Below are 20,255 nucleotides of genomic sequence, written 5' to 3' on the forward strand. Positions count from 1 at the left end.
TAAGATTACTGAAAGAAAGTTTCCCTACTGAAACTGAAGGATTGATGGATTATGCTATTATTGCCTATAATAATACAATACATAGCTCAACAAAATATACACCATTTGAACTAACTTTTGGTCATACGAACTCAAGAGAGCCAAATGAGATATTTAATCTAAAAGAATATTTTACAGATTATACCCCAAAATCATAAACAAAAACTAGAAAAAGTTTATGAAAAAAGTAAAGGAAGATCTAAATAAACAAAAGAGAAAGTTGTTTCTAAACACAATGTAAAAGGAAACACAAATGATGAATTTAAATTAGGACAGACGGTATATAAATTAAACCCTTTAAAAGGAATAAATCAAAAATAAATTCTTGGGACCATATACTATAACAAAAATATTAGAAAGGAATCGAGTGGAAATAACCCGGAAAAAGATCCGAATAAAAAGAAATACTACATATTCAAGAATTGAAACCACCTGTTGTTTCAGATTCGCCACCACCTATGGAGAACAAAATACCACCGAATGAATGATAACCCAGGAATACTACCCTTAAAATTAGGCAACGCCCAAAATAAAATCGACACTTGGAAATTTATACAAGTATTTGATATAACTAATTTAATTCAACAATTTAATGAAATTCAAAATCAATATTTTAGAATAAAAATTGCTTTTGAAAATAATACCAATGTTTCAAAAATATACAAATATAATTTTTATAACTCTTATAATTTAGCAAATTTATTGCAAACTAAAATAAATATTCAAATTAAACAAATTAATCCTTTATATGGTGCTAATAATAACAGATATAAACGTGGTTTAATTGATGGACTGGGATCGATAATAAAATCAATAACTGGTAATTTAGATCAGTATGACGCTGAAAAATATATTAAAGCCATTGAAAATCTGTCTGACAATCAGTTAAAAATAAAAACTATTATTAAAAATCAAATTTCAATGTTTGACAAATCAATTGAAAATTTCCAAAATAATATTAAAAATCTATCTAATAATCAAATAATAATTAAACATCGTATTGACATGTTAGAAACAATTCTTTATAATACTGAAGCATATTTTCTTGACACATATCAATATTTACTATTACAAATTACTCTTTCACAAATAATCAATGAATATCAGATTATTTATGATATATTAGAAAAAATCGAAACTGCCATAAGTTTTGCTAAGATAAACGTATTTCACAATTCTATTGTTCAGAGTGATGAATTGTTCAAAGAAATAAATTCTGTTTCACAGTATTTAAAGAACTCTAAACTACCTTTTAAACCTGAACTTATAAATTTAATACTTTTTGAAAAAACTATAAATATTAAAAGTTATAGTGAGACAAATAAAATAATTTTTATTTTAGAAATACCTATTGTGGAAAATGATAGTTATAATTTATATCATCTTTACCCATTTCCTGTAAAAAATAATAATTCCCTAAATGTAATAATACCTAATGCAAAATACTTAATGTTTAATGAACAGAATTACGCGTTTCTGGACAATAAATGTGAAGAAGTGACTCCAAGTGAATTTATCTGCAAAGACTCTAATATAGTTAAGATATCTAAAAATAATCCATGTGAAATTGAACTTTTAAAATATAATAAATTTATTTCTAATTGTCATTTAACACCTGTTGAAATTTTAGAAAATAAAGTTCAAAAAAATTGAACAAAATAAATGGATAGTTATATGTCCTAAACAAACTATTGCAGTTCAGTATTGTCAAAGTAATCATGAAAATATACCTTTATTAGGAAGTTACATTATTGAATTAAATTCTGATTGCGAAATAAAATCAATGATGTAATGATTAAAAATTTAGGTGATACGAAATTTAATTATAAAAATATTCAATTGCCAAAATTAAATTTTACAAAGATGTCAGAAAAAATCTATAAATAAATTAAAACCATTAAATCTAGATTCTATTGATTTAAATAATATACATCCTATTAGAAATATCATAGAAAATGATTTAGAATCGATTAAACCATTTATTTTTGAAACTAGTATTAATATTTGGGTTATTATAATGTATGTTTTATTTATATTTGTTTTAATTTATATATTGTATAAATGTCAGATATTTAACAAATTTAAAAATTCCACTCCAGGAAAATCCTGCACCGAACCCCAGAATTTTCCACTTGTGAGGGAGGAATTATATCCACGTAGCTGGGTACGTCACCCGCCTTTGACGTCACTGCTACCTCAGCAGTAGAAGCCTATAAATATAAGTTACATTTATATTTTCTCATCTTTTTGTTAGTACTGTTCAACCAAACATATTAATAAACTGATCAAGTCTCTGTGTTGTTTTTTAAAAAGTAATTGTCCCGGTCACGAAAGAAAACTAGCGTGGTTATTTGGAGGGTGTTAATTCATTGGTTAGTTGGTTATTTGGTGGGGTTGGTTGGTTTTTACTAATTTATATTTGTTTTTTATATTTTTTATCAGTGTCGAGGTTAGTTGCGTTGGTTAAGTTGGTTATTTGGTGGGGTGGATAGCGTTGGTTAGTTCTTATAAAATTCCTATATTTCATAAAGCCGTCAAGTGCGTCACATCAACGACGTCATACATATTAACGGCATTTTAGTAAGCAACCGTTTAACGGCAGTTTAAATACAGCCTTTCTTATATTTCATTGATCAACTGTTTTTTTAAACAGTATGTCCCCGGATTGTCTTTTGTCTGTAGGAAAAACTTTTTTATTATTGACATTTTGAGATAAAACGCATTCTTCATAAAACATTTTGCTTGCTCTAAAATTGTTAATCTCGTTTATACTTTTCCAAAATTCCATACCGTTTTAGAGAAAATTAAAAAAAAACATGAAAAAAGTCATAAAAATCAAAGGGCGTTTTTATGGTAATATCATTCCTATTTCATTCATTGTATTTTTGACTGTTTTAAAATGTTAAAGAAGCAAAAAAAATATTTAGTTCCATGCCGGAAAAGGGTGATAAATAGTTATCGGAAAATGTGATTTTAAAGGAAGAAGTGAAGTTTAACAACAGCAAAAATATGACGTTAATAAAAATTAATAAGAACAATCTCTCAAAGAATGAAATCAAAGTGATATGACCATAGAAACCCCCGCCTTTTGATTTTTAGGATTTTTCTCTTAAACGGTATGGAAATTTGGAAAAGTATAAACGGGATTAACTATTTTAGAACAAGGAAATTTTTTTATGAAGAATGCATTTTCCTTTAAATGTCAATAATAAAAAAAGTTTTCCTCTTGTGAAGACAATCTGGGGACATACTGTATATTTTACTTTGTTTAACGTTCTGTCAGTTATTAATTGTTATTAAATATTTTTGTAGTGTTAAAAAAACTATAAATTATTATAGTTGAAGGTTCCGGGAATAAAACTTGATAAACGCCAATTTTTTAATTTTAGGTTTACACTATTATAGTGGGTCTAAATGGTCCCTACAAAATGTATAATCTCTACAGAGCAATAAGTTGTTAAATCCTATGGCATGTGCCTAGTAAAATATAGCATACAAGGAAAGAACCTAATAACCACCAGCCGTCCAGTGCTCTCCTGTAAAATTACCTTCAGTTGGAATGTTAAATTTGTGAACCCAAAAATGAAATATATTCTTTTGAATTCAGAAAAATAATTTTATGTATAACCGTTGTATGCAATACTTAACAACAACGTAAAAGATATTATAAAAAAATAATTTTATTCAAAACTTATTTTTTTTTCTGTCCAAAAGCCATAATAACTACGTCTGTGAAACGTCACGTTAAGGCATACGTGATGAAATCGGCACGTTAGTAGTTAAGGGTTTATACAAAATAGTAAATTTAAAAATAGAACACTATTTCAGGAAGAAAAAAACAAAAATTCAATAATAAATTAACTCTAAAAATATACTGTTCTGTTAAAGATATCAACAATGAATAATCGCATTTAGAAAGACAGTAATTACTAAAAATTAAATAATTCATAATATAAAAACTTTAACACTGGACAGAAAGTAATTTATCATTAAACTTTTTACACACATAATTTAGCAAGAAAATGTAAATAATCATGAAATATACACAATACTTAAACAACAGTTTGCTCTGAATAATTTTCCATTAGTAGTGTAATTCCAGTGTTATCCTCTTTCGTTATTTATAGATAGTTAGTCAGAATTACTCGCCTTATATAGAAAGTCAAGTGCCATAAATACGTATTATGCATATCTATTTATTCATGCAAATATACAGGGTGTTCCTGGCTTAACTTGCATTAGCAGTTTAAAAAAAGAGATCTTTAAAAATTAGCACCAAAAACTAACCAATGTCATTTTTATTTCAAAAATGAAATTATTGAGAATATTTTTCGTGAAGCTGCTATATTTATTTTTTTAATTTAATTTTTCTCAGTAGACCATGATTATGTACCATATAAAATTATCATCGATAGTCATTCCCCAGCCACAAACACGGCTTTGTTTGACGCCTTTTTGACACCTTACAAACTACAAACACCTTATAAATATTTCTGTATGATGTTTAATTATTGCATTGAATCACTTTTAAGAAAGTCTTTCATTTATGGCGAAGAAAAATCAATTATCTACAGTAAACCTAAATTTAGAAGAACATCTAAAAAAGTGAGGGTGATACATTAATGTGCAAAAAGATGTAGATATTATATTTCTGTAAGAATTGCTAAAGAGAACTCAGTAAGTAAAAGTATTTGTGTTACTAAAGTGGATACTGCAACGAACTACAATTTGGAAGATTTGTAAAGATCATTTATTGCCACTAACCATCAATAAAAAGAATAGTTGCTACTTAACTGCTGATATAGAAATTTAATTCTACGCTGTGTTTGTCATAATGTGGATGAACCTGCTCTCACTACCGGTTTCGGAGCCCTACTCCATCATCAGGTGAGCTTGGGTAGATCCACAAAATGACAACCACAGCGCAGAGAAGTTAATTCCGACTTGTCGGAAAGTATCGGTTAGATATTATGTAAGTCCCGAGCGGGAGATGGCGGCCTGCGTGCAATGGTAGTACTTTCGTACCACCGACTGAGGCGCAACTATCGATAGTAAAAGGATGGTAAAAGGTTTTTTTTCAGGCAAGGCAAATTATAAAATAGAAAATACATTTCTTGCAGTATAGGCATATGTATAATAAAATTATATAAAAATTCTTGCCACTTAACTGCTGATATAGAAATTTAATTTTACTTAATTTAATAAATAAATTGCCACTCTTAAGTGGCAAGAATTCTTATATAATTTTATTATATACCTATACTGCAAGAAATTTCTTTTCTATTTTATAATTTGGCTTGGCTGAAAAAAAGCCTTTTACCATCCTTTTACTATCGATAGTTGCGCCTCGGTGGTACGAAAGTACTACCATTTCACGCAGGCCGCTATCTCCCGCTCGGGGTTTATATCTAAGCGATACTTTCCGACAAGTCGGAATTAACTTCTCTGCGCTGTGGTTGTCGTTTTGTGGATCTACCCAAGCTCACCTGATGATGGAGTAGGGCTCCGAAACCGGTAGTGAGAGCAGGTTGATCCACATTATGACAAACACAGCGTAGAATTAAATTTCTATATCAGCAGTTAAGTGGCAAGAATTCTTATATAATTTTATTATTAATAATAACAAAACCTTCAAATTTACAGATCTTTTTATTTTCAGTCTCGAGAATGTTTGATTAATTATTAGTTGTTTATTAATTATTTACAATAATAATAATTATTATAATTATGCTTATTTGTATTTTGCAACAATTATTTGGTATATAATTACATTATTAATTACATATTTACAACATGATAATATTTTTTATGGTAATTGGTAATATTTTCAAATTTATCAGTCTGGTTAGGTTAGTTAATAATTTTTTCAAAATTATAATCTGTGGCATTATTTTGCAAAATCACTTTATAAATATCAAATAAAAAATACCAAACTACTAAACAAATTAAAAACAATAAGCAGAATTTCAAATTTAAATAGAGGTCATGTTATTTGCAGTTTGGAAATTTTTGATTTCGTTCTTTCTAATATTACATTACTGTTACACATTTATGTTTTATAGTAACCCATTCTGTTCGCAAAAATAAAGTGTTTTGTTGGATTGTCAAGTATTGTGGTGAATTAGTGTTTTATTTATTTTATAATGCTGTTAACTCAAACGGTTTTAACCATAGAACATAGAACCCCTGCTTTATTAAGTCTATAAATTATCATTATACTTTTGTGTCATTTTAACCTATGTTATTATTACATGTATTACTAATTTTACTAATTATTATTGTAGAGAGAAATTCCCTTCCGATACACGAATAGACATCCGCAAAGTTGGTAAGACCGGTATATACATAAAAATGTTTTAAAACCATTACACAACAATGTTTTAAATTAAAAAAAAAACGATAAATACTAAAGAAAATCTGAATTTCTAAATATGAATCGTTTCTCGCGACGATATCAAAAAATGTGTTTGGATCTACAGCGATTTTGAAAATAAGGAGTAATGTTTCTCGATTTTGCTATATTGAAAATCAGAAAATGACAGTCAGACGTGTATTCTCTATGAAATTATAGTATTATTTATCATGTGACAAATTTTCAAATCAGGGAAAATAAGGGCAAAAGTTTTGTAATTTTTGTAATTTTCAAGACGACGCGCGACACCAGACCCATTTGCCAATTTCGTAAATCAACCCGATTTGCTTTTGTGTTTATAGTTTATTATAGTATCAAATGATACGTTTCATAAGGGTTACGGATTCCAAAAATCTGTCAAATTTTTGCATCCGCAAATTTTCAGCCTGATTGACTTTCTACTTGGGATGCGTCAGACTATTATTTCAATTAATAAAATTATTTACTTTAATAAATGTCAAATATTTATGACTGGAAAAATAAGTGGACTTTTTTTAAATTTTATCTAGTGAACCTATGCATTCGAAAATGTTAGCCAGATTCACAAATTGTCATTTAATGTCACCATATTGTCATTTAACATATTCACCCACTGGGAAAATAAGTACAAAAAAATTCACTGCCTCCTGGGGTATAATACTGAAACTTATTAATTTTCAATATTAAATGTATAGGACTTATGTATAAGAAATTCAATACTGAATATTTTATATATTTATGTCACTTTCCCTAGCAATATGATAATATATAATTACAAACCACCAACAATAGACTTGTCTTATTCATTCTGATTATATTGTGTCATTTAAACATGTTCGGTTCGTCATGTCGTGTACTTCGATATAAATAGTAATTACGAATTGCTTATTATCGCGTTTTTTCTTCAAAACGTGTAGGTTGTATATATATTTATATATTTTCAACTTTCAACGGTCAAGGATAGCGACAAAACTGTAGGTCGATGTTTATGTATACCTACGATATTAAAAATTAAAATGATATAAAAACATCATTTACTCACCACATCGTCTTTCGAATCGGCTTCCACAAAGATGTTTGTTAATGTTGGGGGATGAGTTTCTGGCAAAATCCTCACCAATTCAACACCAATTCCTTGCTAAAAAGAAGACAGAATGTATCAAATACTGTACAATATTATAATAATATAAATCTTAAAATATATTTAAAATATCTCTTTAAAAACTCGACTTTTCTTAAAATTTACAAATCTAAAGACATGCCTAAACCTAAATATATGTATTAAAAAGCAGTTAACTATGAAATGAACAAGTATGTATAAGAACTACTATTGATTTAATTACATAGGTATATAATACTCGTATGTTCATAATTACTTAAGTGAACAAGTAGTACACAACAATTTAGTATTTAATTTACTGATTAGTAATATTCACTGCCAAAAATTGTTTCATATGATTTACTTAATTAAAGTTTTCGTTATTTTTTTAACAATAATTGAAGAAGTATGAAACCTATAAACAGGATTTAATGGAACCAAAGGTCTGAAACAAGGGTGCTGTATTTCACCAACACATCAAGATATATCTCGAACAAGTTCTCAAACGTTGGAAGCAAAAATGTAGAAATATGGGAGTACCATAGATTTAGGAAGAACAGATATCACATTATGCATTTTAACCCGATCAAACATTCGGAGGTTGACTACGTACTGTAAAAATCAACTGAGATAGAGAAGGCGACATTGCCACATATCAAATTTGCGCCTATCTACTTAGTTTGATTTGCAGAAAAGGTGACTTTAAAACCTTCACCGGATATCAATAAATCTCAATTTCTTAATTAAATTAATAGTTTAGTTTTAAAGAAGCATGCGTAATAATATGTTATTAACCAGAGGATATATGCGTTACTATTAAAAGACATGTTTACTATTTAATGTGCTGAAACGTCTAGAACTACTGGCAACGTCGCTGCTAGTCTTCCAGAATGAAATGAGCCGTCCGTCCCACCACCCCTCGCGACGGCCCATGGTCCGTTATAGCGTACTACGTCTAGCTTACGGTGTGTTTGAAGTCGGAATCAAGTCCGAAGTGAACTTTTCAGTGTTTTTCAGTAGTTTTTGTTTTTGTTTAATGTACTTTTGAATCTGCGAATTTTCAATATGGTACGACAGTGTCAAATGTGTGGACAAATAAGCTCAAATTACTCGAATTTGTCTTTTCACAGGTAGGCATTGCTTCCGCCGCGCCGTAATCGTACATAGGCGTCCCACAAGGGAGACTCTCACAATTAAAATAATTTCTAATTATATTTGTTAAATTTTGATCTATTAAAACAAGAACGTAGAAGCCGGTAATTGAATTATAATTCGTCTCAATTACTACCTAACTGTTGTAGATCATAACAAATTTGAATATTAACGTTACATTTGAAACTTTATTATAAGCTAGAAAGTGACATTTTTTTCTTAAAATTGCGTCCTATTTTGGTCATTATATACGATATTCTAAAGGAATTTTGCTCAATAAATAATCAAAGGTGTTAACCCGACCTATTTTACATTTTATTGCTTTATTATATCTGCCCCTTCGGCCTTGTTTAGACAATTGTTTACCACCGTACAAATACATCTTCCTAGAGTTATTTGTACGGTGTGTTCTTTTTTAGAATGGGACGAACTGTAAATAATTCTTAGGCTACTAGTTTTATACATACCTATATAGAGAGCGACCCAGGCCTCCAAAAAAGCTTTTTACGTATTACGTTTTTTGTTTGTGATTTTTATTTCAATTTTTTACATAAAATGGGGGCCATTGTAACGCACATTTTCAAAATATTTTTTTCAACATACAGGGTGATTCAAACCGCAATACATATGCTTAATACAGTTCATGAAGATTAGGATATTTAACTAAAATTTGATTATCTGATGAAGCTACCTTTAAAAGTAATGGATTTGTAAATAAACGTAACGGGTATTCATTATTATGCGACAGAAATCCCATACTGTAGCACACAGATTTTATACTTTTAATGATAAATGCCTTCTATTGCGAGACTAAAAGGCAATTGCCTCGTATCAGAGCCATCATAATACAAGAAGAAGACCGAAAGTCAAATCTTGTCTTATATTTTCAAAAAAAAAACACAATTTTCTCATTAAATATTGATTTTAGGTATAGGAAGTTATTAATAATACAAGATTAAACAACTATTACACAATACTTCACAGGAAGCTATCGATTGCGAACTAACTAAATCGTTACTAATTAGGTACTAATATTGAAAAGTTCTTTTTAAGATAAAAAAAGGTAAAACTAAAACCTAAACTATCATTTGAGATTAAACGGGAAGTTCTAAATAATGTTGCCTATTCTAAACAAGAAAAATTTATTTATAAGTTAAGTTTTATAACATTCCTAATTAAATTTGGGCGAAAAGAATATTTCTGTTTTCTGTAGGTAATTTTCTCAGGGAAAATACGTAAATAAAAATGACTTTTTAAAGCAAAAAAAGTCAAAAGGACAAGTTATTCCAAAAAAGGACTGTCCTTTTCAAAAAAGGACAAGTGGCAACCCTAGGTATTTCTGGAATGGAAATCTACAACTTTGGTTTGAAAATATGTTCCGGCCACCTATGTTTACAAAAATGTCTAAAATGTGCCTAAATGCCTCCATATTCTGAAAAAAAAATTGAAAGAAAAGTCACCAACCACAAACCTAATATAGAACTCTTTCGGAAGCATGAGTCACCCTGTAAATATTCAAAAGTAACTGAAAATCACTCCAACGTCGATTTTCAATTTAAACTTTCAGTTACTTCTATAAGTAACTGAAAGTTTAAATTGAAAATCGACGTTGGAGTGATTTTCGAAAACTACTAACGTTTCAACATAAGTATATGTGGGATATTAATTGTATTATTATATTAGACCTTATAACAAAACTCATCTGACGAAAAAGTGTTAATGTAGTATATTAATATAGAGTAAAAATTTTACTAATTACTTTACTTTTACTTTACTAATTAAATTCGTTCCAAAAAACGATACGCCACTGGCCATTAGAACAATCCCAAATGCGCCTAGTTGCCGGGGTCGGAAATTTTACACTTCTCTGTCTCTTCTGTCCTTGTTTGACACATTGGAATGTTTGATACACTACCAACGAGTATTTATGAATGAGATGTTCGGTCTATCTTTATAATGTCTTTGGGGAGTACCCATAGGGGATAACATGCTCTACACACTTTGCTTCGCGGACGATCAGGTGATCATAGCACAAGATTACGATGATATAAATTATATGACACGTAAGCTTATAGAAGAATATCAGAAATGGGGACTCGAGATCAATACTAACAAAACAGAATATATCGGAGGAGAACAACAAGATCTAATACTAGAAGAAGGGAAGAAAATTAAGTGCTGCACAAAATACAAATATTTGGGTATGCAAATCACAAATGATGGACTGTTGGATACAGCAATTAAAAAACGAAACCAACTTGGAAGGAATGCTATCACGGTATTAAATAGGATACTGTGGGACAGAAGCATAAACAACAAGAACAAAACACTAATATATAATACCATCATCAAGGGTATAACCACGTACAGCTGTGAAGTGTGGCCAATTAATGAAACAATAAAACGAATGCTGGAAGGTACAGAGATGGATTTTTGGAGAAGATCAGCAGGCAAATCAAGACTCGAACGAATAACTAATGAACGCATAAGAGAGATTATGGAAGTTAAACATACAATAGTGGACGAGATAAAGAACAGTCAACTCATATGGTACGGGCATGTCCAAAGAATGGCAGAAATAAGAATCCCAAAGCAAATTATAAATTGGAAACCTGCAGGAAGAAAACCGGGTAGACCGAGAAGAAGTTGGCAGGAAGGGATTGACACGTTTATTGAGGAAAGATCTCTCGAAGACGGTGCATGGAGAGATGGCATCGGAAGACGTAGAACGTTTTAAACCGATTAATATATGTAACCTATAAAACGATGTGTGTCAGTCAAATGAAATAAATTCGACAACAAATAAATGAAAGTGTGTTCGAAAAAAAGATTGGACCCGTCCGTCGCGTCGCGTCTATTGATGTTTGAAGTTGAGCATTTTTATCAAGAAGTCTCATTCACAGAACAGACTGTGTCTCATTCTTCAACAAGATTTTTAGAAATTATTTGCTTTTAAGTACATAAAAGTTTTAAAATAAAAACATCTTAATCAACTTCCACATTTACTAAATCTGATCTAGAATTAAAAAATCTATGTAACCTATAGTCTATCAACGAGAGAATACATGACAGTGACAGGTGCTTCTGTCATTTTTATTCACAGGTAATTTTTTGGATGTCGTCAGTCTAGGCTTTTTGGAGAGACTTTAGATTTTTAGATGTGTAAAATTAATACAAAAACCTCATATGTTCAAACTATCGCGTTAATTGTGTATGTGTATCTTACACCAAACGCATACGATCGAAAAAAACGGCGTCAAAGACGGCTAGGGAATAACAATCGCTGATAATTTTGGCGAGGTCAAACCCTAGACATAATTTACTTACTAGCACGTACTATTCTTTATTTTTTAATGGGGCTTCCTGCCAGTTGGCCTTAAGAAGGTTTTAATTTATTTTTATATCAACTAAAAATTATTTTTAAATGGTGTAGGTAGTTTAAAATTCGGGAACAAATATTTATTTGGAAATAGAGTTGGTGGATACCTATCCTTTCTATAATTAGTGTTAATTTTTGACAAGCTGTATGTCAATTTTTCGTAAATGGCGTCTAGAGATTGACCTCGCCAAAATGTTCATCGATTGTCATTACCCAGCTGTCCTTGATGCCTTTTTTTCTCGATAATACGGTATATATGCATAATATATTGTGTTTGTAAAAAATGTTTCTCCGGAAACGATACTCTGGTGAGTCTGAAATAAGTGCAAATATTTTCAGGGCTGGTAGATCTCGATAAAAAAAATATAATATTTTCTCCTTACCGTTTTTCAAATAAGTCCAAAATAACCGAGTTATTCAAGTATGAAAGTAAAAAAAAATATTTATTTTTAAAAAAATTTGAGAGCCACAGGATTTTTTCTTTATTTGCATCCCATTTAGTACCGTTAACCATGGTACTATCAGAGAGAAAGAAATTATGCCATGGGAGAGTTCTAAAGTTTTCTAAAACGTACAGGAAATTTTAAAAGAAAACACCTGATTTTCAACATTTCTTTTCAAACGAAAAATAAACTCATAAACGTATTCCTGGGGTCGAGATATACCACCCCTAAAATATTTGCACTTATATAATACTCTGTAGAAGAACAAAGGATGTTATGATATTTTATCAGGATAATGTCAGTCATTAATTATTAGAATTAGGATAAAACAACCAATAACTTAACCAAAGTATAAACTATTTATCACTATAAATTAATGATTTCCGATTTTGCATTATAAACCACTGTTTAATATTTACAGAGAATCATTTATTATTATATTTAAAATATAATTAAGATCGGAGATCCGCCGTCTATATTTAACTACGATCCAATTTACATAATATTGTAATTAATTGGTACTAAAAACAACCGCCTATAGCGCACGAGTCTGATAATTACACCAAAAGTCGTAATCTCGAGTAGGTGATGAGTGGTTGCGGTTAACATATGAAATTATTTGTTATTTTTTCGAATTTTTATGATTCTTGTACAAGCAAATACTACTGCTATTAAGATTTTTTAAACATACCTATATATATTTTCTTCTACAAAGACTAGTATAACGAATAGTCATCGGTGACCAGTATACCTCAATCAAGATGAACAATAGCATCTTATATTAAATGTAACATTCAGTATATTATTACATTTTTGGAATACTTCACGAGTCAATGTGATTGACGATTCAGTTACTTCACGAGTCAATGTGTCAATGATCAAAGTGATTGATATCAATAAGTTTCTGCTAGTTGCTTCAAAATGGTGACATACCATTCTGTACGGTGACTGTAACCATTTTGTGCTAGTAACGCTCGAGTGATATAAACCAACATGTATAAAACCTTTTATAATTAATAGAAATACTGTAATGTATTAAATTGTGAATGTAATAATAAATTGTGATCACATATCATGGACATCCTCGCAAAATAAAGCTAAGTGACACATCACTTTGCAGTAGACAAAAACAAAAAGAAAAAAATAATCTACTGTCTTGAAAGTTTTAGTGAAATGAAAATAACGTTTTTTCTTCATATTTATGCAGATTGCTTAAAATTATTTTATAAAGCTCAAACGTTTGTTTTTTTCTTAGAATGTTTTCTAAAACGTGTGAAAAGAAAGATCACAAGCTGTAATTTGTCTGACTGCGAATTCAAACAGAAAACAGCTTGTTTAATTTTTATGTTTGTTTTCAAAGCACGCTTTAGAAAATTTCGAATTTGTTTTGGAAACTGCATATCTTTGTAGTTGTGCAAAAAGAAATTTAAAACATATGTTGTTGATAAAAGAGAAGACTAGACAAATAACTTTACTGTCGTGAAGAAAGCTTTAAAATATGATTTTGTTGAATTCTTCTATAATCGATGAATGTTTATTATGTTTATTTACATCATGGAAATACACAGAGTGATTCAAGGTGATAGCTTATTCATGGAGGACAGAAGTTTTTTGAAAATTTGCATTTTTGCATTGAGGCACCTGTTTCAACGACAAATTATTTTCAGCGGCTTCATTTGAAAAGTAGTAGTATCCTTGTTAAGTAGAACTTCTGTTTCCCATAATGTTGTTATTATATTTTCCTATATCGATCTCTAATCTAAAAGTTTTCGGGATAAAAAATAAAACATATGAAGAGCACACTGGAAAAAGATGAGGGTCCAAAAACAATAAATGTTCAGGAAAGCGTTTTTTAATTCAAATAACACATGAAATTTTATCGTTTTTCTCGAGTATGTAGTATTTTTAAATGCCTGTTTCTATGCGACCGCTCTATCCATATTCTCATTTATTTAAGTACCAAAAGGGTACCAAATTAGGAAAAAATGGACTTTCATTTAAATACCTGTTGTAGAGTGTATGGGGTGGGGGTTAATCACCGCGACGTTACAGATCTATTGTATCCCTCTTTTTTGAGTTACAACACATCATACGTCTCAGGCAACAAAAGACAATCTCTGAGACGGTTTCACAGAGGTTAATTCTTCATCTCCGCTCTCCATCGTACAAAAGTTTATAGCACGAATGGGTGTCGTCTCGACGCACGTGGTGAGGTGTTTAGGTTTCCCCATTTTCCTCACAGAATCTGCATTCGCCTTTGTTTCTTAGCTTCAATCCACTGAGGTGTTTAGTGAGGAGACAGTGTCCAGTTAAAAACCCCGTGACAATCCGAAGATTTATTATTTATACTTATATCAAGAAAAATCAAGGATTTTTGTCGGTCTAAGTTCTGAGAAATTTCTTCGAATGTCTTAGACCGTTGGAACATTCCCATTCCAGATTACGAATGGAGTTTTCCTGAGTTCCGGTTTAAATTCGATTCCACTTTGAAAGCAGAACGGTGCTGGTACAGAAAGAAAAACGGTGCTGGTCCAGTGGTGAGCTGGCACCCAGAGTAGGAGGACTTTATTTTCTTTGCTTCATTTGTTAAGCTTCTCTAGGCATTCTTTGACCAACTTCGAATTGATGGTTACTGAGTTGATCGCTTTTAATGCTGCTTGACTATCGGATAAGATGACTTTTTCTTGTTTCCGACAGTTCCTATCTAAGATAAGTTGTACGAATCTTTCAGTAGCATAGATTTCTGCCTGAGGGATGTTAGAGTGGGTGCCTATTGGTTCGGAGTATTTAATTCTCGGCCCAAATACTCCTATCCCTATTCCTGCTTTGTCTTGGAAGCATCTGTATGCCACGTTATGGTATGGTCTTTTGCCTGCTGAGCAAACGTTTCTCTCTTCCAATTCTTTTTGTTGCTCATTACTAGACTAAGGTGTTCTTCAAAGTTGTACATTCTTTGTATGTCATCCACTGGGAGTTGAAGGAGTAAAGTTTTCCTTTTGAGGGTGTTGCAAGCTCCTAAGCTGACAATGCTTCCAGTACTGTTTCCCTCAATGACCATTCTAATCATTGTGGCATTGAAATATCTACCTATGACGATGTGCACTGGCGTTAGGTCTCCAATGACCTCCATTGCTGCTGTTGGGTATTTTCTCAAGGCTCCAATGATGCAAATACATGCCAGTCTCTGCATTTTGCATACGCTTTACCTTGCTGTACGTTGCTCTAGCTTTGTGTACCACGCAACTGCTCCATAAGTAATCATGTGTCTTACAATCATGATATACATCCAGCGCTAAATGTTGATGGTTGTTTCCTGCCAGTCTTCTGAATATCATGAGAGCATTTGTGGCTTTGCTGGTAATGTTCTTAATATGCCTGTTTCATAGAAGTTTACTGGCCAACCAGGATTGTTACTAAAATAAACTTAATTTTAAACAAGAAACAAAACTCACTGATTGTATTCGATTTTTTTTTTACATACTCTGTATTAGAATAGAGGGACGCAGTATAACAAAAATCTTAATCTATATTAGGGTTTCTCCTTTTTAACTGGTATCTGCCTTCTGTTTAGCTGTTATCTGTTTTCTTCATTCAAACATCAATTCCATCCAGAAAATATAAAAGAAAAGCATTTAAATTAAAATTTTAACACTTCCTTAAGTTCACTCTTAAAAATAATATACCATCTTTAAAAAAAACCATTAAATATCTTCCTCTCTCTAAAAAAAGTTAATTTACAAGCGATGAAAAGAACCGGCTGCGTGCTACAATGTAAAACGAGCGGATTATAAAATCTGAAAAGCGAAAGAACGTTCAAGCTAAATTTAGCTCCGACTTAGTGAATCACATTCTCCCCATTTGAAATAACATTCCAGATTTATATGTGTGTTTGTCCACACTTTTCCAGTGCATTTTAACTTTTACGATCTCCCATTTTTAATTCTGTGTATTCAAAAATATCAGCGTCAACCGAGGCGTCAACTTTAATTTTCACAAAACTGAAGAAAGATATCTAGAGAATTAAAATAGGTTCAACTAGAACAATTTATAAGAGTCAAAAAATTTGAAAATTTTTATTATAAAATAAATATACCGGGTATTTTTCAAAAGTGTGTGCACTACTACTAACAGCTATTAAAATGAAGGATTTTAAGGACATGTTTAAAAAAGTCACATATACAGGGTGTCCTAGAATGAGCGTGCATTAGAAGTTTCTAGAAAACTACAACATCTAGATTGGAGATTTTTTGCACATCACTGTTTTACAATGAAATCTATCGATTACAAATATTTTCAATATGGCTGCACTTCCGGAAATACCGGAAGTTGACAACAAATTTCTTATTTTAAATAGGGACCCCCATTTTTTATTACATACTTAAATTCTCTGTAAAATTTTCTCAATGTTGGTATTTTACACTCTATACCTAACATTAACTGTTTTCGAGAAAAAAAAATATTTAAAATTTTCGGAGGAAAAAACTACCTTTAAAAAAAATTTGTATACCTAGCCTAAAAGTCTTAGTGATTACCACAGCTACTGTGACATAAAGAGAAGACATTCCAAAAATTAAATTGTTCAAAGTCATATAATAATGACGGTAGCTGTCATGGATTTGAGCGATTAAAAATTATAAATCATTTTTTTTCAAATGGAAAACCACTTTTTTTATTTCACTAGTTAAAAGGTTTTTCAATTCGTTACTCTTTAACTATACATGTTCCTATACCTAAAATAAATCGTTTTTAAGTTATTTAAGATTAAGTTTGAAAACGTATATGTTTCTTGATTTTATCTAGCTTCCTTTGACATTAAGTAGTGTCAAACAGTCAGACAATTTATTTTCATCTGTCAGAAAACGTAAATTTCATATATTTTAAATACCTTAAGCCTTAAGCCTTAAGAGTTTAAAAAGTTAATTTATAAAAATATATCTCGTATTTTCACTCTTTAGTGATTAGGGAAATTAAAATAACTATCATTGCACATCATAATACGACCACCAGCAAACTCCATAAGACGAAACATGGTGTCATTGATGACGTACAACGAAAGTTGTTCCAATTTCCCTATAGTCAAAAAGTAACGAATTGAAAAGCCTTTTCACTAGTGAAATAAAAAAAGTGGATTTCCATTTGAAAAAAATTATTTATGATAATTTAATAATCGCTCAATTTCATGACAGCTGCGGCCATTATTATATGATATTCGAACGATTTGATTTTTGAAATAGATAGCCACATGTCTTTTCATCAAAAAATTTTAAATATTTTTTTTTCTCAAAAACGGTTAATGTTAGATATAGAGTGCTTAATATCAAAATTCATAAAATTTTACAGAGAATTCAAATATGTAATAAAAAATGAGGGCACCTATTTAAGATAAGAAAGTTGTTGTCAATTTCCGGTATTTCCGGAAGTGCCACCATATTGAAAATATTTTTAATCGATAGATCTTATTGTAAAACAATGATGTGCAAACAATCTCCGATCTAGATATTGTAGTTCTCTAGAAACTTCTAATGCACGCTCAGCCTGAGTCACCCTGGATAATGTATATTAATGCTGTTTTATTATAAATGTTATTTTCAATTTATTTCTGTAATCTGTACACTTTCTGTTTCCTCAATCGCCTGCAAATTTTGTGGAATACCACCCAAAATACACACTTTTATGCAAATGCCTAATAATGTTAACGCTTAAATTTATTTAAGAAGAGAAAATTTTTGAACCTAACCAACAATTCGTATAGAGGTTTACAGTAATTTTGTCAAATTATACGAATATTCTCGTTGGTTATTGGTTTGAAATAAATTTGACAATGTCCTCCATTGAAAATACAAGTTGCTTAACTCTAATAATAATTCTAACTCTGAGCTAGCAAATGAGCTAGATGCTTTACCTAGACCGTTATTCAGAAGCTACAAACTTATCGATGAAAATATGCGCAACCTATATATGAAAATTTACCTCCTAGCACACAACCAGAGGATATTGGTACACAGGCAATTGGATGCATATGAAAGCATCAGAATTAATAAATGTAAAGATAGTATGAACAGAGACAATGGTCCAATTCCTTTAAGTTCTTTGTTCCTACTACTCTAGTGGCGGAAATCTAACTGTTACGCTCAGTTGGCTCTGACTCGGTTGGCTAGATTTTGCCACGCCCACTCGGTGCCCACTGGGCGAGTATATAAACGCTCAACTTGTAGATTGTACTTTAGTTTATAATCATCTGCTAATGATGCTAATATGGTTAGCGAAACGCGCGTCCAGTGTAAAAGTAAAAGTGATTTGGTGTATTGTGGTGATTTAGTGTTTTTATTTTGCTGTGTAACACCAAAGGTTCCAACCCTCAACTGTAATACACAGGTACCTACAGTATCAAGTTTATTTTAATGATTTTCTTAGCTTTTTCTCGCTAGCATGGCGCGTAAAAAAGTTTTACTTCAAAAACGAGATTTTGTATATTAGTGTATGATATAAATCAGTATTGATCGACGTATTCAATTAGTTTCGGACACTTAATGTTCCACCGAAAATTACTACAACTATTGATTTTTAAGTAGTACCCCCGGTATTATTTAGCTTTATTGGATAGAGAATGAAATTCCAAATAGAATGACATATGTCATTGTGCATAGATGATACAAAAACATTATTTCTAACTATGTACTTGTTAATGTTGCAAATTGTATCATGAAAAGTAGGTTGTATTTTATACAAAAAATTGTATCAAAGGAAATGTATATTAAAATTCTTAATTATGAAGTTGCAACATTTCCTTTGAACCAGACGTCTAATGAGTGGTAGTTAGCAGTTTCCTACTACAGTATTCTTTATAGGGTTTAAACCGCTCACTAGCAAGCTAGTTAGTTTTTTTTTTATTTTTGCTAATTATTTCTGTTTAGATAAGTGGAAATTACTTAATGTTATGTTCTCGTCTTTTATTTGCTACGCACTGTACGTTAAAATTATTGTTACTAAAAATAAGAAGCTAGAAACCAGAACAGTGACGTAACCGATGAGGTCATTTTATGGTAACGAGCAATCTGGCTGCGATATTATCTCATAAGAAAGTAAGATTATTAAGCATCAATAATTTAGAATAAACTTATTAAAAAAGTGGCTTCAATACAAATATTACTAGTAAATGAAAGAACATGTTCGTAATTTTCAATATATTTAATCGCTATCCTCAATATTTAAGCCAAAAAAATTGCTTGGTTGTATCATTTTTTCGTGTAATTATTAAGATATCCAAAATCATAATTCCCTTCTGTGGTATACCAATAAGTTTACTTTAGATAGAACCACCTATGTACCTCAAAATGTGTAAATTCTATATTATTTTTTTTTAACACAATTATTATGATGTATAGTGTTCTGCGAAGCTAGTATAAGGATCCAGAAAAATGTTGACAGACGACATCCGACAGAAAATACAATATAATTGTGAATTTAAACGACAGACAACTGTCACTATCATGAATGATCTTTTTTGGGTAGATTTTTGGTATATTCTTTGCCTATATTAAACAATTTTTCAATTATTGTCAAATATGATATTTACAAATGAAAAGTACTATACATTTTTAAGCATTAATTCAATTTTTTACGAGTTAATATTTTCAAAAAAAAACACTTATATGTTTGTAATAATGAATAATACATCAACATGTTCATTTTATTTAATGCAATATCAAAATTAGAGAAAACCTACGTCGTATATAGTTTTAAATTCAATAG

The 20,255-nt window shown here is 30.5% G+C and overlaps 1 protein-coding gene across 11 annotated transcripts in view; it reads right to left on the bottom strand.

Annotated features, from left to right (window-relative positions):
* Nucleotides 1-20,255, bottom strand: part of LOC115881827 — an 89,023-nt gene that overhangs the window by 49,571 nt on the left and 19,197 nt on the right. For all 11 annotated transcript variants that reach the window (XM_030899507.1, XM_030899500.1, XM_030899499.1 and 8 more), the window contains exon 3: nucleotides 7,473-7,568. In XM_030899507.1, coding sequence (XP_030755367.1) covers nucleotides 7,473-7,568 — 96 coding nt within the window. The remainder of the gene's footprint in view (nucleotides 1-7,472; nucleotides 7,569-20,255) is intronic.

The sequence above is a fragment of the Sitophilus oryzae genome, unplaced genomic scaffold, assembly GCF_002938485.1.
Source record: "Sitophilus oryzae breed Bouriz unplaced genomic scaffold, Soryzae_2.0 scaffold_1743_pilon_pilon, whole genome shotgun sequence".
Taxonomy (NCBI): Eukaryota; Metazoa; Arthropoda; class Insecta; order Coleoptera; family Curculionidae; genus Sitophilus; species Sitophilus oryzae.